Source organism: Poeciliopsis prolifica, unplaced genomic scaffold (genome assembly GCF_027474105.1).
Source record: "Poeciliopsis prolifica strain line A6 unplaced genomic scaffold, Auburn_PproV2 SCAFFOLD119, whole genome shotgun sequence".
Classification (NCBI taxonomy): domain Eukaryota; kingdom Metazoa; phylum Chordata; class Actinopteri; order Cyprinodontiformes; family Poeciliidae; genus Poeciliopsis; species Poeciliopsis prolifica.
This window is the reverse complement of record NW_026562494.1, coordinates 55783-78566: the sequence shown is the minus strand read 5'-3', so window position 1 is coordinate 78566 and position 22784 is coordinate 55783. Positions and strand designations below refer to the sequence as shown.

The window sequence follows — 22784 nt, the reverse complement described above, 5'->3', positions numbered from 1 at the left end:
CTCGTGTTGCCACACGATTATTTTTACCTTTAATCTGCAGTAATTAAAATGGTTTCCTCTCTTTGCTGCTCAGGTTATAATGTTTCAAACTGGTTGAACTGGTGGATGAAGAACTGGAGGCTGCAGAGCTGACAGGCTGGAAACCATCAATCTGTCCAGATCTTCTGATCAGAACCAGAACCAGAACCAGGCACCAATAGAGAGCAAATCATTTAGTTTACAAAAACTAAATGAACAAACTGATGAAGGAGGAAACATTCCTGCACAGCAGAGACAGAAACTGATAAACATCTTCCAGTGAACGGCTGCAGCAACTTAAAACCTGTTCAGGAGGTTTTAACTTTCGTTGGAAACGTTTGAGACAAACTAGTTGAACAACTTAAAGCCTCCAGGCTAAAAGAGACAAAGATTAAAGACATTTATGTTCAGCAATGAAGGAGGATCAGGTGAAAATCATCAACATTAAACATGATTAAATAAATGAATAAAATCTGTATTTAATATGAACATGTCAGATGGAGACACATCAACATTTCAAGGTTCTTGGTTCTGTTGGCTCAGATCATAACAAGCAGCAACTATTATTACTTTTATTTGTTAAATTTCTTTATAGATGAAACTGAAAATCTCCATTAATTTAATAAAATATTGATTAAAATCCTGATATGTTTCAAACTTAAAGAAGCTTTAAACCTAAACGTGAACTTGTTGTTTAACATTTATTTCCTGGTTTCTTGTTATTCAACAGGTGAACACACCTCTGCTGTCAGGGGGCGGAGCCTCAGGTGGGTCCCATTAAAGTTCTGGAGAATCGGTCCGGTTCTCCAGTTCGCTCCCACTGGGTTTGTGTGAACAGAAGGAGAAGCAAAGATCTGATCAGGTGAGTTTTAACTCCACATTCTTCTGGTTTCCAGTCCTGACTGGTTTCTCTCTCTGAGCTGCTGGTTCTGGTTTGGTTCTGGTTCTGGTTCTGCTGAGATATCTGGTTCCTGGTTGGTGGATGAAAATATTTCAATATGAAGTCATAATTTATTGATCAGGGAGGATTTCTCCAGATTGAATCAGTCTGTGGAGCCAGAAGACAGCTGATCACATTTCAATCAATTATTGATCAGTAAGAAGTGATTATGGTGAAATATAAACACAGCGCCCCCTAGAGTTTTTTAAAAACATCCACTGCTGTTATTTAGACCTGAACTGAGTTAAAACGTCAAACCATCAGAACAATAAAAATTACTATTGGACCCGTTTGCACACCCAGCAGGAAGTCGGCCATTTTGGATCAAATGTCTTGTTTTTTTGTTTGTTTGTTTCAATAGTGATGCGTAAATGACGCGTCATGAAACGTTTCCACCCCTTTACAAAACTGTATTGATAATGTGTCACTCAATAGTGACACCTGCTGGACATTAAACATCCCTACAGGCAAAGCAGTTGACAGACATATTTCATGACCTGGTCTATATAATAAGACTTAAATCATGGTATTTTATTGTATATTATAAATTGTATTATGTCATCAGTTAAATTCTAAATCTTAGATTCTAAATTTGATATTCTTTGATTCAGTCAATAAATGAAGTGAACATGGACCATAAAGTGAAAATTTAATTGAATGTGTTTGGAATGAGGATGCTTAAAGACTGAGTGTTTTTATTTTTGTTTCTTCACAAATTTTCATAAAAAAGAAAAAAAGTTTTTCAAATATTTTGAAGTTTAGTTTGTTACGCTTTTTTGACACAACTTCTACTGTAGAAAAAAATGAAGTAAACAATACATTTATATGAAATATTTATAAAAGCCACTGAGTAATTAGTAGAATGATTATATACCTGAGTTTCTCCAGGTGTGTCTGGGATTCATTCTGATGCCCTGTGATGCCTCAGCATTGAGAAGGTGAATTTATTGAAATAAGTCATTTCTGTCAAAAATGTGCAACTCTAAACCTGCAGAGCATAATATGAAAGTAAACTAACAGCTGAATTTGGATTCAGATAGATCAAGTAGAAAGTGGAAAGAACCGGATGAAACAACGACAAAGTGAAAACCAATTCCTTATTTCTAATTAAGATCAAAATGGTCAAAATTACAAAACCTTTTGTTTGCTTTGAAAGGTTTCATAGTTGTCGCTGTACCGTAAAAGATCAAGAATTAGTTTGGAAATGCATCAAGTTGACAGATTTGCTTCCTTATAAACACAGTTAGGCGCCTCAGTGTCATTTCAGTTCCTCTTGGTCATGTGACTGGATGAAAGCAACCGCACCGACACGATGTTTCGTCTAAGGGCTTCATGTATGCGCCAACACATCGTGTTGCTGGACCCATCACTATTTTTGACATTTTGACCTTCCAAGTAAAAAGTGAACTAAAAATCTGAGGTTTGTTTGTGAAAGCTCAGATGTTTGAGCTTCTTAAAAACCAAGAAAACTTTCCTCCACTCCGACCGTCGCTCTATTTCTGAGTCTCACTCTGTTTTTTATTAATTCAGCTAATATCTGATGAATTATTGGTTCAACCACAGTAATCATTTTTACAAACCCTTAATAGTAAGTCTGAATTATTGAATTATTCCACTGACGGATATTTCCAGTTCAATTGGTGGCAAGATTTTGACCTTTGACCTTTGTGCTGTGTGTTTTAAATAAATACTTTTGGGGTACTTTTAGTTTCCATTCCAACTGCATAAGATAAAGTTAATTATTTATGAAATAAAGCCTGAAACATAATAAATCTTTCATGTTTTCCAGATAAAAGATGGCGCAGCAGCAGGAAGTCCAGCAGGATTTCAGTAAGTGATCAGAAGCAGAAATGAACCATCATGAAGGAACAAACTGACCAATCACAGCCCGTGTTGCTGCCATGTGATGAACCTCAGCCTCAGAGTATTTATTGTTTTCATGCTTCCTGTTCAGTGAAGCTCTGCTGGAAACTGAGTTTCTGTGAAACCTGAAGATAAAAATTTATCCAATAATCACATCATTTATTACTAATTTATTATCAAAGGCTGTCTCTGTCTTTTATCCCAACATTTGGTGACAGAGATGCTAAAGCTTAGAGATGGAGATTAAAAACTTGTTGAAAGTAAAAGACAGAAAAGTGATGAAAATGTTAATCAGTCGATATTTTCACCAATAGGTCAGACAGAGGTCATGACTCCTCTTTCTGACCTAGAACTGCCTTAAAGTTCAGTTCACAGATAAAAACTGAACACATTCACAGCCTCAGAATAAACTGGTCCATGCTGATGAAACATCCCGTGAAACAAAACTGGTCTTTTATTTTGAAAAAGCAAACAGCTGCTTCCACTTAGGATCCATTAGACCGATCCTAAACCGTTTCAAGTAAATGAGAAGGCCAGTTCTCATATTCAGTAGTACCGTGATTTGTATCTGTACCTCACTCACAGTAATAGCAGCGATGAGAGAGAAATGTTATGCACTGAGTGCTGATATTTTTGACAAAAGAATGAAAATTAATAGTTAGGAGCCCAAGATATCCCAGTGACACCAGTACGCTCTGGAGGACCTTGACAGAAAACCCCAGAGCAATTTCAAAAGATTGTAGGGAAGCTGACACTCGATGCAACGATCAAAATTTTCACCAATAGAGCATGTTTGTAGGCGTGAGAGCAAGTTAAAAATGTTCAGCTATGTAATATGAGGTAAAGGTTAGGCAGTAGAAATCAATGGAAGTCAATGGAAAGTCTCCACAAAGATAGTCTGACAAACGTGTGTGTGTGTGCGTGTGTGTGTGTGTGTGTGTGTGTGTGCGTGTGTGTGTGTGTGCGTGTGTGTGTGTGTGTGTGTGTGTGTGTGTGTGTGTGTGTGTGTGTGTGTGTGGTGTGTGTGTGTGTGTGACCATCTCAGCTGTAGGTCCTACAGACAGAGAGCTGATCGGGTCAGAACCCAGAGAACAGACACTAACAGGTTTAGTTTCTATTTTATTCACTTTAAAGGAAACAAAGTAAAGACACAAACATGATTCCAGTTTAGACCTGAAAAGGTTTAAACTCAGTTCTATCTCTAATTTCCTTCCTGGACTCAGAAGTTCTGCAGATGTTTGTGAGGAGATGAGCCAGCAGACATCAGAAGGTCATGAAGGACTGAAGGAGAGAACAATTCAAACCAGATGTTACCTGCTGGAATCTGGTTCCTCTGATGATGGGAACCAGCTTTCTGCTTCACAGGACAGTTACTGGGACTGGATCACTGGAATGACTGGTTCTGATTTCTCTCTCCAGAAGTCCAGAAGATGGAATATCGGCATCAAAAGAAGGAGAGAGCAGAACCTCCAGGATCCATCAGTCCATCTATGAGGAGTGACCGGTCCAAAGGAAAACCTTCAGAATTCAGTAATGAATCGAGATCATCAAACAGAAAGTAAGAAACCAGTTTCTAATTGATTTATGTGAATCTATAGAGATAAAATATAAATGATGTTAACTGGTTGATCTCAGTGTTTGAATAAAAAGTATTTTTTATTGTAAATTAATTTAAAGCTGAATAAACATGAAGGATGTTGGTCAGAAAAATCAGAGTTTGAATGAAGGTCTGAATGATCAATGATGAAAATGTTGCATGAAAACAAAACCAACCAAGAATGTGAAGAGCAATGGTCCAGTTTATATACTGGGAACACTGGGTCCAGTTGATCCAGGTAGGCTGATAACCTGGCCACGCCCACTGAGCCTCAGCAGCTCCAAACAGAAAGGTCAAAGGTCAAAGCGGCTCCAGAGGACTGGGCTGGACTTCTGGTTCTGAGGTTCTTCTTCCTGGTCGGTTCTTGGGTTCTGGTCTTTCATGATCCACATCGGCTCTTCAGACCAGATGAACAGCTTTAGTTCTGATCCTCTGCTCTCCACCTTCTACCACTAGATGGCAGCAGTGAGACTCTTTGCAGTGCATTCTGGGTATTGGAGTTTTATCAATGGATACGACAGAAGAACTTTGTGGAATAATTCCTAGAAATATAATATGATCAGCTCCATCAAACTGGAACATGAGCCTGTTGTTCTGCAGGTTCTGCTGTGACCCAGAAAATGTTGAGTTTGACCCAATAAATAGTCTGAATGTTTCATTCTGGAGCTTTAAACCTTCTGCTTCTCTGCAGCAGTTTGTGTTCAGAGCTTCTTCTCTGGTTTTTATCTCAGTTTCTCACTGATTGATGATCTGAATACAACATGTTTGTGTTTCAGAGGACAGAACCACAGATGGAGAGCAGAACTGAACATGTTCAGCTCCAGCCTGTTGCTAGTGAATATTTCAGTGATGAGGAAATGTCTTCACAGAGCAGCTTTAGTGAGGAGGAGCTTCCATCCTGCTGTGCTTTGGGTCAGAATGTTCTGATGGATCCGGGCTGGACCAGCTGCCCCCAGTGTGGGAAACGACCCAGAACAGGATCTGGACCGACAGCCAATCAGAGCAGCCATACTCCAGGTGAGACTGAACATGTCCAATCAGAGCTTCTTCCTTCCAGATCCACGTCTTTAGTTGAGATTTGGACATTTAAGGATTAAAAGTCTTTTTGTGGTCAGTTGTTTCAACTGAATCTGACTTTTTCCAGCTGGTGTAACTGGAACTTATGTCTCTGTAACTCGGCTTAATAAACTATTCATTTAATTTGACCCTGTTCAAAAAATGTCCACAAGATAAATGTACAAATTATAATACAAATTTGAAACAAATTTGAAACACAACAGCAGGTTCAGACCTGAGGAGCTGATCAACAGACTCTGAGGAGAATCTCTGGATGGAGCAACAGGAAGAGTTGATCTTCATCAGGTTTGTCTCTCAGATGTAAATTAATCCTGTTTCTGTTTCTGCCTGCAGAGGAAAAACTGTTCAAGGTTTGCCCTGAGTTTGTGGAGAAAGTTTCTGAGGAAATCCTGATTCAGCTCCTCGATGGTCTTCTATCAGATGGGGTCTTTAAACATTCGGAGATAGAAGATATACTGCAGAAGAACCAAACCAGTGCAGACAAGGCCCGCGACACCATAGATGCTGTGATGAAGAAAGGACAGAGAGCCTGCAGGTTGATGATCAAACATCTTCATCACATGGATCTGACTCTGTCCAACCAGCTGGGTTTGTCCTCTGACTCCTTTGGTCCAGGTGAGACAGCCTGAGTTGACAAGATTTCAATTTGTCACCACAAAAAAAAAAGTTAAATAAATTAATCTGCTGAATGTCTGAAGACAATGGATTCTCGGTTCAGCTTGTTGAATATTAATGAAACCAATGAAAACTAAATTCATTTGAATATGTAATTACTATGCCATATTCAAGTTTAGAAATTCATAGGTTAATATGGATTATAATGAAATTTTTTGATGAAAAGGTTTTGTACAACTTGTACAGCCAACAGAGATAAAATGAATGGTTCTGTTGATTTACTTCAAAATGAAGAGAAGCAGCTGTGGTGCATCAACACTCAGCGATGGAGAACCTCCAGGTTCTGGTTCTGTTGGGCTCAAATAGAAATTGTTTTATAGAAATTCATTGCTGAGCCAAACATAATGATAAAACTCAGATCAGCTGATTATGATGATGTATAAATATAACTACATTCTGACACTTGAAAGCCCTTTTGAATTTAGGTCATAAAGTAAGAAGATGTAAACCAATAGCCACTTGTGAATTTCATTTCTTTACATCCAAAGGAAAAATGTGAGAGAGGAAATACTATTTATGGAGTTGTTTTTGCGAAAGGATTCTTGGCACCGCCCTGGGTCAAACTGACCTGGTGCTCTCCTTTCCCTCGCATACGAATCGCAAAGTTGGACCAAATGTGACTTGGGAAAAGATGTGGTTTGGACAGATAAGAACACCAATCTGTGATGAATTGGCTTATTCTGCCAATCTGAAATGGAGCAGATGTTGAGGTCAAGAGGTCCCAAATATTCTTAAGGAGGTCCAACACACAATCAGTCTAGGACTTGCCAGGATCCTTACATCAGTCAAGGGTTGTAATGCTGTTGGTTGAAACTTTCCAACTCACATCAGAAAAGATGAGATTGTATAAAAAAGGGTGATGTTAGGAATATGAGATTTTTGTTTTTTGTACTGATGAAGTTGTAAGACATGTCCATGTAAGAATGATAAATCTCCCAACTCGCCATGGCCTGAAGCAGCAAAAGAACCTGAGTCTGGAGTGCGTTATTTCCTTTACGTGTATATATATATATAAAATATAAGAGTTTAGCCACCTTTCTATTCTCCAACAAAAACAGTTAATATTACGTAGTCTGGAATTGTAGGGACGCTGCAATGGAGTAGGCGCTTTTTTGTGAGGCTCCGTATTATCTCCCAAACTTCGCCTCTAACATAATACACCTGGCCCTTTATTCAATATTGTTTTTCTTCAAGAGATTGGGAATATTTTTTTTACTCTTCTCTCTCAAAATGGGGAAGAAGGACGGCGCACAGAAGGAGACAGCCCAGCCGAGTTACGGAGCTAGCAACGAAGCTATCCTAGGTGCTATCACAGCTCAGGGGGTGCAAGTTGCTAAGCTTTTCGATCTTATTGATGACCTAAAGAAGACAATGGAGGGCCGTTACAACACTATTGAATCTTCTCTCTCCGCCGTGCAAACTCAACGACGGGAGATAGAGAGCGAGTCGACACCATTGATGAAGCCATGTCGTCTGATGATGGCCGCATCTCGGCCCTCGAAGCCTCCTGTGGTCAGCTCCGGGATGCTAACGCTCTGCTGAGAGAGAAGCTAAGTGATCTGGAAGGTCGGTCCCGCAGATGTAATATAAGGGTGCTTGGCATCAAGGAAGGTGCAGAACAAGGTCGCCCTACTGACTTTATTTCACGGCTCTTACCGGAGGTACTCGGAAAGGATAATTTTGTCAAGCCCATCAAGATTGACCGCGCTCACCGTAGTCTTAGGCCGAAACCGTCACCTGTGGAGCGACCACGCGCCATCATCGCAAAGATTCACAACGACAGAGACGTGGCTAACATTCTGCGACTCAGCCGCTTGCATTCACTCCTGATGTACAACGGAGCCCGTGTGTCAATCTTTCCTGACTACACAGCTGAAGTCGTGGCGCAACGGATGGCCTACAACAGCGTGAGGAAGAAGCTAACCGACACGGGCGCTAAGTGCTCGCTACGCTATCCAGCCAAGCTGCAGGTTGTACACAACAACATAGTTAAGACTTTTCTCTCCCCGGCGGAGGCTGAACATTTCGCTGATTCCATCTCGGCCGCAGCAGATGTCCCAACCTAGGCTCACTGGTTGTACTTGTTCAGAAATTGTAAATTCCTGTACCTTAAAGCACAATAGGTTTGGTTATGTTTCCTTGTATGTTATATTCTCTGAGGTCATTCCGGTATACATAAAGTACTTAACTTCTTGTTAGCTTGAATTCTCACTAGTTTGTATATCCCCTTGTGGTCTTTATATACCTGAATCTGAAACTTAGAATTGTCCAGGTGTTTTATTTGTACTGTTCATTGTATTTTGGAGATCTCCGGGTTCTTGCTCCCTATTTAGGAGTGGTTATGGTAGTTCCCGTAGTGTACTGCTCGGGTCAGCTCCCAGCAGCCTCCCTTAGCTTAAGGGAAGCACTGTTTGTTTTTACATTGCGGTGGGAGTGGGAGGGGGTTGGTTCGGTATTTGGTCACTTAGTTCTAGAATGGGGGGCACGGAGGGGAGGGACGAGTGGGTGGGTGTTTTTTTCTTTCTTCTCTTTTCTCCCTTTCTTTCTTCTTTTCCTTTTCTTTTTCTCCCTTATTCAGCTCAGACAACACTTTTTTGTCCACCGTTCTGAATTTTCTCTGACGGTGCTCCTTTCATGCCAGCTATGAATCCGATTACCTTCATCACCTGGAACTGCAGGGGTGTGGGTGGGGCGCTCAAGAGGGGCAAAGTTTTTTCTCACTTGAAGGATCTGTCTGCTGATGTTGTGTTCCTGCAGGAGACACATATCTCACCTACGGAACAGAGACGTTTGAGGACATCATGGGTGTCGTGTGTGTATCAATCCAACTTCACCTCCAGGGCGAGAGGAGTGGCCATTCTCATCCGTTAAAACCGTTCCATTCATATTTAAGTCACAGGTTACTGATCCATTCGGGAGATACATTCTTATTACTGGCATCATTAATTCTGTCCCCCTGGCCCTTCTTAACATCTATGCACCTAACTTTGACTGTCCAGACTTTTATAAAAAAGTATTTAATCTTGTAGCGGAACACACTGAATATAGGATCATTGTTGGGGGTGATTTTAATTGCTACCTCAACCCTGTCCTCGACAGGTCTTCTCCTAAACCTGCCTCGCCATCGCAGTCCACATCGGTTATAACCAAGTTAGCAGCATCTTTGGATCTGGTTGATGTCTGGCGGCATCAACATCCCATAGAGAGCCAATATTCTTTTTTTTCCTCGGTGCACAAATCCTCAACAAGAATTGACTATTTTTTGGCTGACTCAAACTTATTACCCCGTGTTCTCAAATCACCTACCACCCTATTCTCATCTCTGATCATGAACCATTGTCAGTTGAATTTAATTTTGATACCCAAAGAGCACAGTACAATTGGAAACTTAATCCCTCCCTGTACTTGGACAGCTCCTTTTGCAAGTTTGTCTCTAATAAGATCTCAGACTTTTTGGCTTACAATGATAATGGCACTGTCTCGGATTCCACACTTTGGGAATCTTTCAAAGCTGTGATAAGAGGTGATATTATATCATACCAATCCAATCTTAAGAGAGTCAGACGTAATCGTCTGGCGGAAATTGAGAAACAAATAACCACACTGGAAGACACACTCCTCGCCAATTCAGACCACATATTACCTCGATTGTGAATCTAAAGTATGAATATAACTGTATTTTGGGTGAGCGGGTCATGGATGATATTCAGAGGCTGCGTCAGAGGTATTTCGAACTGGGGGACAAAGCAGATCAAATACTATCCAGGCAGTTGAAGGGAATGCAGGCCGAGCGAGCCATTAATAAGATATTCTCTCCATCAGGCCAGCTTCTGACAGATCATAAGCTAATAAACAAAACTTTCTTTCAGTACTACAATAAACTTTATGCCTCCAATACAACTGCATCTACAGAGGATATCGCACGCTTTATTCAACCATTGGACATTCCGACTCTTACAAATGCCGCAAGGCTGGAACTAGATGGTGATGTTACTCTGGAGGAGATAAGGGCAGCAATCCGCTCTTTTCCTAGTGGAAAGGCATGCGGTCCTGACGGCTTTGGTATCGAGTTTTACAAGACTCATATTGACGTGGTGGCGCCACTCATACTGCGTATGGTCAGGTCTTCCGTGGAGGTTGGGCATTTCCTGAGTCTCTATATGATGCTAGTATTTGTCTTTACTTAAAAAGGACAGAGACCCTACTAATGTGGCTTCATATCGCCCCTTGAGCCTGCTTAACTCTGATCAGAAAATTATTGCTAAGGTCTTAGCTAACCGACTGTCCTCCCACATCAGTGCTCTGTACATCCAGATCAATCTGATTCATTCCAGAAAGATTCTCTTTTTCCAACACAAGACGACTACTCAACATTATGTATTCTCACGCTCTTACCACTCAGCAGTCATATCTTTGGATGCTCAGCAGCTTTCGACCAGGTGTGGAGTGGGGATACATGTTCGCTGTTCTCAGAAGATTGGCTTTGGCACAGGTTTTCTGTCTCTGATAGAAATGCTTTATGCTCATCCAGGTCTCGGTGTTTGACCAATAGAGACAGATCACTGCCTTTGTACTGAAACGTGCACTAGGCAGGGCTGCTGCTTGTCTCCCATGCTATTTGCGTTGGCTTTGGAACCCTTGGCGGCTGCCATCAGGTCTAATCAACTTATCACGGGTATCACATGTGGTACACTAGAGCACGTCATAGGCTTATATGCGGATGATGTAGTCTTGACATTGCTTGACGCTAGAGCCTCTCTTCCACCGCTTCTCGAAGTGCTGCAGAGCTTTGGGCAGCTCTCTGGTTTCACAATCAACTGGAATAAGTCTGTCTTTGTGCCTCTGTCTAACGGACTTGACTCTGGTTTTCTGAATAGTTTACCATTAAAAATCGCCCATGACCACTTTATGTATCTCGGTATCAAAATTCCCGTAAACTCCAAGTTACTATTCCAATTAAATTATTTAGAGTTACTCTCTAAGCTAAGAAAATGGATTGACAATTGGCGGTTACTCCCACTCTCATTAATTGGTCGTATTAATATTATCAAAATGGTTGTACTTCCTAAGTTTATTTATCTCTTCCAAATATTCCAATTTTTATTCCTTCTTCCTTTTTTAATACATTGGACTCAATGATTATGCCATTCATTTGGGCATACAAACCTTCCCGAATCTCTAAAGCGCATTTGCAGAAATCTAGATGGGAGGGTGGCTTTGGCCTTCCGATTTTCGGCACTACTACTGGGCCGCAATGCCAGAGTTTGGACATTCTGGGACGTCATCTGCCGAGGCGGGGACTCCTTCCGTCTCCCTCCCTGGCTGGCCTCAGATTGAATCTCATAACTTGTTACTACAAACTTCTGCTTCATTGCCTGCAATATTATTCTCTAAACCAGATATCCCCCTCAAGAGGCTCACGTCTGACTTCATACTTTGGAACTCAGTAAAATTGACACAAATAAAGAGTCTTGAAACTCCCAACTTGTCTATTTATGCCCCTTGTGTCATAACCCCTGCTTAAACCGGGCCTCTTGGATCCTGCCTTCAAACTCTGGTCAGGCAGGGGCCTCTCCTCTCTCAAGGATCTTTTATCAACAAAAAGATCGCATCATACCTCAGCTACAGTCTAAATTCAATTTGTCCCCAAATAATTGTTTTCGCTATTTGCAAGCTAGGAGTTTGCAAACCAACTTGCTTTAAGCACAAATCAGCATTCAGCGCAACATGTTTTTATGATCTTCTTATTAAACCCCCCACCTCCAGACATCTAATCTCACTGTTTGTGAATGTTTTCTCTAAGCCGGAGTCGTCCATTCATATCAGAGATGCCTGGTCCAAAGATTTGGGAGTTACAATTTCCACTGCGCTCTGGGACCGTGTGCTGTTGGGGATAAAAAACTGCTCCATTAATGCCAAATTGCAACTAATCCAGTTTAAAGTGGTGCATCGTCTGCACTACTCTAAAGCGAGATTGAATAAAATATTCCCAAGTCATTCAAGTACTTGTGACAGATGTGGACACCCTAAGGCTACTCTTGGACATCAATTTTGGCACTGCCATTATTTAACAACCTTTTGGTCTGACATATTCTGTCTCTACCAAACTGCGTACAAACAACAGATTCCTTTGGACTGTCTTGTTTGCTCTGTTTGGGGTATCTGACTCCTGCTCTGCTCTGCCCTTGTCTACTCGAGAGGCTCTCGCTTTTGGGATGGTTGTGGCTAAACGTGTCATTCTTACAGAGTGGAAGTCTGCCTCACCTCCCTCCTTTAAATGTTGGCTTAATAGCATGGCTTCTTGTTTACACCTTGAAAAAATACGCTACACTCTCGATAATAATGTACCCAGATATGCTGGGACATGGGGGCCATTCCTTGAACATTTGAGTAATACCACTGGACACGGTTAGTGCAGGCTAACGTCTGCTCTGTGACAGTGGTGGGGGCCTCCCGGTTGGTGCACAAGTGACTTAATGCACCCTGATGCATTCATTTTCCAGCAGTCTGCGAAGGAGCTGAATATTTTATTTAGTTCTTACTTGTTTTATTTTGTTCATATTAACCCTTCTTTTATTATTTATTTACTTTTTTTTTTTTTTTTCTTTTCCGTTTCCCCATCTATCTATTTGTTGTTCTATCTTCTATCCTTAATAACCTGGGGTGGGTTGGGTTGGGGTATCACTGTTTGTGTTGTCTATTTTTCTGGATACATAAGGACAGTCGTGATCTGGAATCTATTTGTAACTGCGATCTGTTTTGGACTCACTTACTGATGATGACAATATAGAAGATCCCAATTCCAGTGTCAACCTACGCCAACTGGTCATCACGGTCTGATCGACGATCCGGATTTCATTGTATTTTGATAACTGTCCTGCAGTTTTGTTCATTTGTTGATAACAATAAATATATTACAAAAAAAAAAAATATTACATAGTTTGGTCTTTCATGTTTGTGCAAATGGCAGCTCCGACAGAACCCTGACACAGTCGCATCATTTCTCTCTTTTTTATTGCTTTCTGTTCCTCAGAGTAACAAACTCAAATCTTGAATATATTCAGATCAACATTGATGTAAATATTCCAAGAAGGCATGAGCATATATACAATCATAGAAAGGTGGTTAGTGGTTGCAGCATGGTCACTACAGGATAGATGATTGATGTGTTCAAAGACAAAACATTTACGTAGAATATCAGAGGAGGCGTATGTGTTACTGAGAATCTCTTTAGCTTTAGGTGCAAAAGAAAATGTTTAAAATTTTCATCTTAAGGCTTTTATCACATCTGTTAGTCTGGTTCAACCTTCAACCAGAAAAAACCGTGAAAGAGTTTTAATGATCACAACTAATTCAAATCAGCTCTGTTCAGTAAGAACCAAGTTTATGGTTTTTCTTACCATGCAGAAATTTTAACAATTTGAGGTTATTTATTGATTTACTTTTTTCTCATTCATTAAAGGTGATGCATAAATCGTCTCTGAGAATATAAAAATTATTGTTTTCCTTATGTTCAGCTGAAATGTCTCATCTCCTGTCTTTGTCTCTTCTTTCAGATTTTGATATTCGGTGTCAACGTGACCTTAAAGAGTCTCTGAAGATGATGTTCCAAGTCTCTCTGAAGGCGTCGCTGAACTTGGAAATAAAACCGATCTGAACCAGATCTACACTGAGCTCTACATCACAGAGGGGTCAACTAGAGAGGTCAACCAGGAACATGAGGTCAGACAGATTGAAACAGCATCCAGGAAAACAAGAAACAGTCAGAAGAGAAGACATCTTTAAAGTCCCACCTGGAGGAGATCAACCAATCAGAACAGTGATGACCATGGGCGTGGCTGGCATTGGGAAAACACTGTTAACACAGAAGTTCACTCTGGACTGGGCTGAAGGCAAAACCAACCACAACATTGATTTCATATTTCCATTCACCTTCAGAGAACTGAATTTACTGAGAGAGAAAAAGTTCAGCTTATTAGAACTGATTCATGAACGATTCACTAAAACCAAAGGAATCAGAAACTTGAATCGTTCCAGGTTCTGTTCATCTTTGATGGTCTGGATGAAAGTCGATTTAATCTGGATTTCAAGAACAATCTGATCCTGACTGATGTTACAGAGTCCAGCTCACTGGATGTTCTGCTGACAAACCTCATCAGGAGGAAACTGCTTCCCTCTGCTCTCCTCTGGATAACCACGACCTGCAGCAGCCAATCGGATCCCTGCTCAGTGTGTTGACATGGTGACAGAGGTCAGAGGGTTCACTGACCCCCAGAAGGAGGAATACTTCAGGAAGAGATTCAGAGATGATGAAGAGAAGGCCAGCAGGATCATCTCCCACATCCAGAAATCCAAAAGTCTCCACATCATGTGTCACATCCCCGTCTTCTGCTGGATCACTGCTAAAGTTCTGGAGGATGTGATGAAGACCAGAGAGAGAGAAAACTACCCAAGACTCTGACTGAGATGTACATAGAGTTCCTGCTGGTTCAACTCAAAATCAAGGAGGAAAAGTATGATGGAGGAAAAAAGAGAAATCTATCTGGAGTCCAGAGAACAGGAAGCTGATTGAGTCTCTAGGAAAACTGGCTTTTGATCAGCTGCTGAAGGGAAACCTGATCTTCTATGACAAAGATCTCACACAGTGCGGCATCAACATCCAAGATGCTGCGTTGTTCTCAGGAGTTTTCACTGAGATGTTTAAAAGAGAGAGAGGGACACGCGACGTCTCCATCTACTCCTTTGTTCATCTGAGCATCCAGGAGTTTCTGGCTGCAGTCTACATGCTCCACTGCTTCACCAGCAGGAAGTCAGAGGAGATCAAGACGTTCCTGGGATACGAATACAGAGAAACATCTCTAGATGAGTTCATGAAGAAAGTCATGGAGAAATCCCTCTGGAGTCAAAATGGCCACCTGGACCTGTTTGTCCGCTTCCTTCATGGTCTCACTGTGGAGTCCAACCAGAGAGTCTTAGAAGATCTACTGGGTCAGACAGAGACCAGACCAGAAACCATCCAGAGAATCATCACCAACCTGAAGGAGATGAACACTGATAGAATCTCTCCTGCCAGAAGCATCAACATCTTCTACTGTCTGGTGGAGATGAACGACGTCTCATTTTATCAGGAGATCCAACGGCTGCTGGATTCAGGGCAGCAGCTCTCAGAGACTGACTGTTCAGCTCTGGCCTTCATGCTGCAGATGTCAGAGAAGGTTCTGGATGAGTTGGACCTGGAGAAGTACAACACATCAGAATCAGGACGATGGAGACTGGTTCCAGCTGTGAGGAACTGCAGAAAGGCTCGGTGAGTCCAGATGTTTTCATTGTGTGATGCTGATTCAGCTCTATTGTCCTCCTGTTTCTTCTTCTGTCTTCAAGTTGATTCTGGATGTTTTTGCTCTTTATCTACTTCCTTCATCCTCTGGATTATTTTTCATAAACTTTATATTTTGTTGTTTTATAGTTCAGAAATATAAATACTTTGAACATTCAAACCTCCACTAACAAAAGCTGCAAAGTATCTTGTTGAACAAAGACAATTAAATAATAAAACAATAAAACCCAAAGTGAGAACTTTCACAATAAAACTAGATGATTACATTGATCCTCCAGTTGGTTCCAGGTTCAGGTTTCTTCTCTTCCAATATTTTTATTGATCAGCAGAAAGTCTTCATGACAGTCAGTCTCTCCACTGGATGAATTTCCTTAATTATTTCCTTCCAGTCTAATGTGAATGTTCTGATGATCATCATCATCATCATCATCATCAGTGTTGCATGTTATTCGCCCAGGAAAACATTAAAACATTCTGGGAGGAAATTTCACATGTTCTCTGATGAGATTAAAATAAGTTTGTGTCAAACTGACTGTCTGTTCGTGTCTGCTGCTCCTTTGTGGTGTTAATTTAAAAACTCAGCATGCAGAAGCTGCTGGTTGCTTATCTTGACTGTGAGAGCATTCTGCTAAAGAAACCAGGTTCTGCAGAGCAAGAGAGACGTTTTGTAACAAGCAGAAATATTAAGTAGGGAACTGGTTACAGGTCTGAGAACAAACACAAAGCGTTCGGTTCCCCATGTACACTCAATCAATCAATCAATCAATCAATCAATCAATCAATCAATCAATCAATCAATCAATCAATCAATCAATCAATCAATCAATCAATCAGTCAATCAATCAATCAATCAATCAGTCAATCTGATTGATTGATGTACACTCACTGCTAAGTTAATGATGAATATTCATGAATATTTATCTTATGCTAGTCGACACATACAGTTACATTTAGCTATCAAGCTGCAGCATTTATGATGCTGCACTATGCTGTAGCATCATAAATGCTGCACTATGCTGCAGCACTTATGATGCTGCAGCTCGTGGTAAAAATGAGTCAATTTTTTAAAATAAAGTGTTTATCAGAAAACCTAAAGATCAAATCAGGATTGATTTAACACCAGAGACAGAAAAATAGAGCAAAAGGTGATTTGAACTGCAGTTGGAACAATTATTGACAATATATACAGGGGTTAAAGTTAATCAATAACTGGTTCAATCCTCCATTAATCACAAACACTGAAAAATAAGTTGATTAAATTCATTAAAAATGTCCAAATGCTGATAAAGATCCAGTTCAGTTTCACTAAACCAAGAACCAAAGACCTGAAGAGGAGTTGGGAAAGCATTTATTGATTTAATATAGATCAGATATTGACTCGATCAATATCTGCCGATAACAGATATTGATCAGTTATCGGCGTTTGATTCATTAATTTCAACCTCAAATGATTCGTTGACACATTTTCAACTTTGGTTCTGACTAGAATTGGATGATTGTTTGCTGATTGATCATTGATTATGGACCAGAATCAACCATCTGACTATAATCCATCGTTGACGTAGCATCCTGTGCTATCAGGTCGGCTAACTCTGGGTCAGTTAGCGTTAGCAGTTAGCGTTAGCAGTTAGCGTTAGCAGTTAGCGTTAGCAGCTCATCGTCTGGTCTTGTTCCTTAATAGTTCCTCCCATAATGTTGTTGTTCTCTGATGGATCAATAAAAGCAGCAACGTGGCGATGAGGGTTCAGCCTCGGCCACAGACCCTTTCCTGAATCTGATAATCCACATTAATCTTAATCCTGGCAGAATGTGATTCATACAGACTGAAACAACCTATAATCTGATTATTAAAGCCAAATCTGTCCAGAGCTCAATAAAGATATTTCCAACACATTGAATCAAAAGCCTTTTCAGCATCTAAATGACTTTATTGATTCTGTTTAACCTTTGACCTGTGAGGTCAGGAGCCCACGTTGTCATGGGTTTGAATGTTGATGATAAAACCAGATTAAATCTGATCTGTGTCTGTAATTCCTGGGATTATAATATTTATCCAGTGTTGCTGCAGTGATCCTGTAATCAATGTTTCAAACTGATGTTGGTTTATGAACCACATCCAGTTTCATCTTTACCAGGTTTAGGAATCACTGACATCTCTGCTCTGATCCAAGATGGCGGCGTTTCCCCTCCACAAAGTTCTGATCTAATCAATCCTTCAGCAGCCGCTCTGCCGGGTCGCCTCCTCACCTGCCGTCTGATTCCCTTTCAGTCTTTAATGACTTTATTGATCAGTGATTAGTTGTTTGTGGATGATTTTGATCTGTTCCTATCGATGGTGAATCCAGAGCAGCAGCAAAAACTGCATGAGGCTGAGAGCAGAACTGAGTGGAGGATCATTCAACAGATTCTCATGTGTTTTAGAGATCGGTGTCTTTATCTGTTGGATTTTAATTTATTGATAAATCTATTAGTTTGCTATCAGTTTCTTTGCTTTGATCTATTTCCATAATAGTTGAGTTGAATAAATTTATCCTTTTCCTCCATCTGGTTTCATAGAAACAGTTTCTCCTTGTTTCTCTGATTTGTTATTATTATTATTTCCATACGTTGTATTTGTAGAGATTTTAGTTTTCTAATCTTTTAAACATTTCTCTCTTTCTCGTTAGAGAACCAGATAATTAAAGTTTTTGCTTCGTCCCATAAAATCCAGGGAGAAAAATCCTCTGTGTTGTTCTGGTTCAAATCATCTTTGAGTCGTTTTTTCCTGAAATCTGTTAAATTTAGTGTCATTAATAAACTATAATTATTGTTGATTCTCCACAGGGTTTCTTTGGTTCATGACCCGAATGGAGTCAGAAACACTCTGCATGATCAGACGTCTCTCATCTGTCACATTTTATGATTCATCCACCAAACATGATTCATAAAACAGGATTTTAATATAAACTGTTTCTGTCTGCAGTGGCGGAGCTCGACTTTTTTCAAGGGGTGGCCAAAGGGTGAGCAAGGCTTTATCACAGGGGTCCATATACAAATGATGGTCTTGCGCTGGTCCGGCCCGGGTCCGGCCCTGGTCCGGACCGGATCCGGCCCTTTCCAGGCCCTGGTCTGGCCCGGATCCGGCCCTTTCCAGGCCCTGGTCTGGCTCGGATCCGGCCCTTTCCTGGCCCAGGTATGTCCCTGGTCTTACGCTGGTCTGGCCCGGGTCCGGCCCTTTACTGGCCCGGGTCCGTCCCGTTCCTGGCCCGGGTCCGTCCCTGGTTTTGCCGTGGCCTGGCCCTGGTCCGGCCCGGATCCGGCCCTTTCCTGGCCCGGGTCTGTCGCTGGTCTTGCGCTGGTCTGGCTCGGGTCCGGCCCGGATCCGGCCCTTTCCTGGCCCTGGTTTTGCCGTGGCCCGGCCCTGGTCCGGCCCGGATCCCGCCCAGGTTCGACCCGAGTCCGGCCCTTTTCTGGCCTGGGTCTATCCCTGGTCTTGCGCTGGTCCGGCCCGGATCTGGCCCTGTGCTGGCCCTGGTCTGGCGCTGGTCCGGCCCGGGTCCGGCCCTGGTCCGGCACTGGTCCGGCCCGGATCCGGCCCTTTCCAGGCCCTGGTCTGGCCCGGATCCGGCCCTTTCCTGGCCCGGGTCTGTCCCTGGTCTTGCGCTGGTCTGGCTCGGGTCCGGCCAGGATCCGGCCCTTTCCTGGCCCTGGTTTTGCCGTGGCCCGGCCCTGGTCCGGCCCGGATCCGGCCCAGGTTCGGCCCGAGTCCGGCCCTTTCCTGGCCTGGGTCTATCCCTGGTCTTGCGCTGGTCCGGCCCGGATCTGGCCCTGGTCTGGCCCTGGTCTTGCGCTGGTCCGGCCCGGATCCGGCCCTTTCCTGGCCCTGGTTTTGCCGTGGCCCGGCCCTGGTCCGGCCCGGATCCGGCCCAGGTTCGGCCCGAGTACGGCCCTTTCCTGGCCAGGGTCTATCCCTGGTCTGGCGCTGGTCCGGCCCTGGTCCGCCCGGGTCCGTCCTGGGTCCGGCCCGGGTCTTTGCCGATCTCATAAGTATATTTTAAAATGACCATTTCCAGTGGGGTGGCAGTAGGGTGGCAAGGTCTCTGTTGCGGGTGGCAAATGCAATCCCTGCCACCCCTCTGTCTCCGCCTCTGCTGTCTGAGACGTTTTAATTTTGCTGGAGACCAGAAAATGATTTCAGTGAAAGTTCCAGTTTCATATCAATATCTGATACTTTGAGTCCAAAATGTTCCTAATAATCATTACTTACTGTCAACACATTGAATCAGGAGATTCTCTATGAACCATGCAGCAGAAAATGGATCCCAACATCTTCTAGTTACTGGAGAAATTTCACTGCTTCATCATGAAAAATGGACCCAAACACTCTGGTTCTGGTTCTGTCCACCATGATCCATATCATCACTATAGTAGATCAGACTGATGGACTGAGAGTTTATCAGTCTGTCTCATCTCAATGTGTGCAGACATATTAATGAGGATCATCTGCAGATCCTGGGTCACCTGGACCCGGTTCTGACCCAGTCCAGACGGTTCAGACCGGAAGGAGCAGCAGAACCGGTTCTGCTGCTGCTCTGCAGGACGACCAGAACAACGTGAAGCTTTTAGCTGCAGCAGGTTGACGACTGTCCACTTTCTACTTTGTTAAAGCATCAAATCCAGCAGATGGACGGAGACAGAACTGGAGCATCATGTGTTTGTTCTGCTCCCAGTTTCCTCTGTGGCAGCATTTAATAACCTGCTGCTGGGAAACATGTTTCTATACAATATATTACTATTATTCATGATGATGCAGCAGATATTGGCTCAACAAACCCAGAGATGCCAGAGGTCCAGAGCAGCTGGACTTCCTGTTCTGCTCACTTCATTTATAACTCACTTCCTGCTTGGTCTAAACGGTCTAGTCCAAGTCAGAGCTGTGAGCAGTTCCTCCTCCTCTCCATCATCTCCAGTCGTTTCCTTCATTCAGCTCAGTCAGCCTCTTCATCAGCTGCTGCAGAGAAACTGAACTTTCCTTCACTGATGATAGAAGATCTTCAACATCTGACTGCAGCTGAAGGTCTGAGGACATGAAGCCTGGACCAGAACCAGAACCAGAACCTGGACCAGAACCAGAACCAGAACCTGGACCAGAACCAGAACCAGAACAGAACCTGGACCAGAAGCAGAACCAGAACCTGGACCAGAACCAGAACCAGAACCTGGACCAGAAGCAGAACCAGAACCTGGACCAGAACCAGAACCTGGACCAGAACCAGAACCTGGACCAGAACCAGAACCTGGACCAGAACCAGAACCTGGACTTTAACCAGGAACTGCACAGATTCTCTGTGGGTCAAACTCAGTAGATATTGATCAGATGATGATCAGATGATGACATCACTGTTATCATATTTTAGTCTGTTTATGATCCAGATTGATTTCATTAGAACTGAATTTATTTCTTCTCTAATCACAGACTTGGTGGCTGTTCGATCCAAAAGGCTGAATGTGAAGTTTTGGCCTCGGCTCTGAAGTCCAACCCAAATCTGACTGAACTGGAAATAAATCAGATCAACATATATAAAGGTGGAGAATCTGATATGAATCATCTGGTTGAGATCCTGGAGAATTCAGTCAGTAAAGTGAAGAATCTGGGGTTTGTTTTCTCTATTTATTCAATAAAATCATTTATTGACTCTTTAATCAATAGTTAATCAATTTAATGTTAATATATATTATTTTAAAACAACATGTTTAATCATCAGAATAAAATCTCTAAAACTTTTGACCTTATTAATTATTTTCTTATTTCAGACTTTAAGATTATTGAACTTTGTTTTTCAGTTTTCTCTTTAAAATGTTTTTGATGAACAAAATGAGTAAAATAATTGAAATGCTGTGAATGAATGATGGAGATGTTTCAGTTTGGTAAAGATTCAGATGCTTTTATTTCTGATTCTTTACATCAGAATGAAATGTTGATCCTCCAGAGCCACAAACACTGACGAGTTCAAATCCTCATTAATGAACGTCTAAGAAACCACTGATTGTAGAAAAGCAAATCTAGATGCAATGAATGAAAGTGAGGTTTGCAGCAGCAGCAGGTTCCTCAGCTTTGTCCTGAGGCTGTGGTTCTGTTGGGCCGGGTCAGAGAGGAACCGTCTCCTGAGGAAATAATGGCCTCCATTGGCTTTCAGCAGCTTTAATAGGAACCCAAAGGCCATTAATGAAGAACCTGACTGGTTCTGATCCAGTTACCAAGTCGGGTCTGATGATCAGGAACCAGCAGAAATAGCTCAACTCATCCAGGCTGATAGAAAACTTTGAGTTTCTTTGTTGATCAAATGTTCTGGTTCTGCTGGTTTGGACTCTTTAAACCAGTTTGACTGGATCAGATGTTAGAATCAGTTCATCATGTTTCTTTTACATTCAGGGAAATTAATTTATACATTTTATTATTTATTTGTTCATATTTCAGTTTTAACTGCATCCTGTTGGTTCACATCTTTTATTCTTTATTCAGATTGATTGACTGCAGTTTCTCAGAGACCAGCTGGACGTCTCTGTTCTCAGCTCTGAAGTCCAACCCGACCCATCTGACAGAACTGGGCCTGATCGAAACCAACCTGGAAGATTCTGGACTGAAGGATCTCTGTGGTTTTCTACAGACTGAAGGCTGCAGACTGGAGACATTGATGTATTTTAATGATATAATTATTGATATTTCTGTGAATAATTCTATATAATTGATCATCAATCAAAGTTCATTTCTTCTGATCTAATCAATATTTTCTGAGTTTGTTCCTGGATCCAGAGTTTAATTTAGTTTCTCTGTGTAACTGAGTTGGACCTGCTGATCTGAGGTCAGAACAGGACAGCATTCGGACCCCAGTGTGTAGAAATCCCCCTCAGGTCAAGCAGGTCAAAGGTCATCCAGTCTAGAAAAGTGAATTCCTGGAATCTGACAGGAACAAATCAATAATCAATGATTGATGCTTCAACACTTTGATCAGAACCTGGAATGGTTTTACTGACTAAAATCCTCCAACACATCATGACCCAGTACCAGGTTCTGGTTCTGGTTCTGAAGTCAGCAGGTCTTTATTGGAGCAGCAGCTTGTTGGCATTAATATTCATGAGAATCTTTAACTGGTTCTGTTGGACTGGTTTAACCTGCATCCTGTTGGTTCACATCTTTTATTCTTTATTCAGGTTGAATTACTGCAGTTTGTCAAAGATCAGCTGTGATTATTTGGTCTCAGCTCTGAAGTCCAACCCGACCCGTCTGACAGAACTGG

The 22784-nt window shown here is 42.0% G+C and overlaps 1 protein-coding gene and 1 long non-coding RNA gene across 2 annotated transcripts; both read left to right on the top strand.

Moving 5' to 3' along the window:
- The first annotated feature begins 751 nt into the window (after positions 1–751).
- Positions 752–5908, top strand: LOC129354837 (uncharacterized). Its single transcript, XR_008605203.1, has 3 exons — positions 752–880; positions 2748–2788; positions 5829–5908. It is a non-coding gene; the product is annotated as an uncharacterized LOC129354837 (long non-coding RNA).
- Positions 5909–14710: 8802 nt separating this feature from the next.
- On the top strand, positions 14711–22521 carry LOC129354808 (ribonuclease inhibitor-like). Its single transcript, XM_055024353.1, has 3 exons — positions 14711–15477; positions 20963–21142; positions 22010–22521. Exons 1-3 carry the CDS (start codon positions 14867–14869, stop codon positions 22230–22232), a joined length of 1014 nt encoding a protein of 337 aa, XP_054880328.1. The 5' UTR covers positions 14711–14866; the 3' UTR covers positions 22233–22521.
- Positions 22522–22784: the final 263 nt, after the last annotated feature.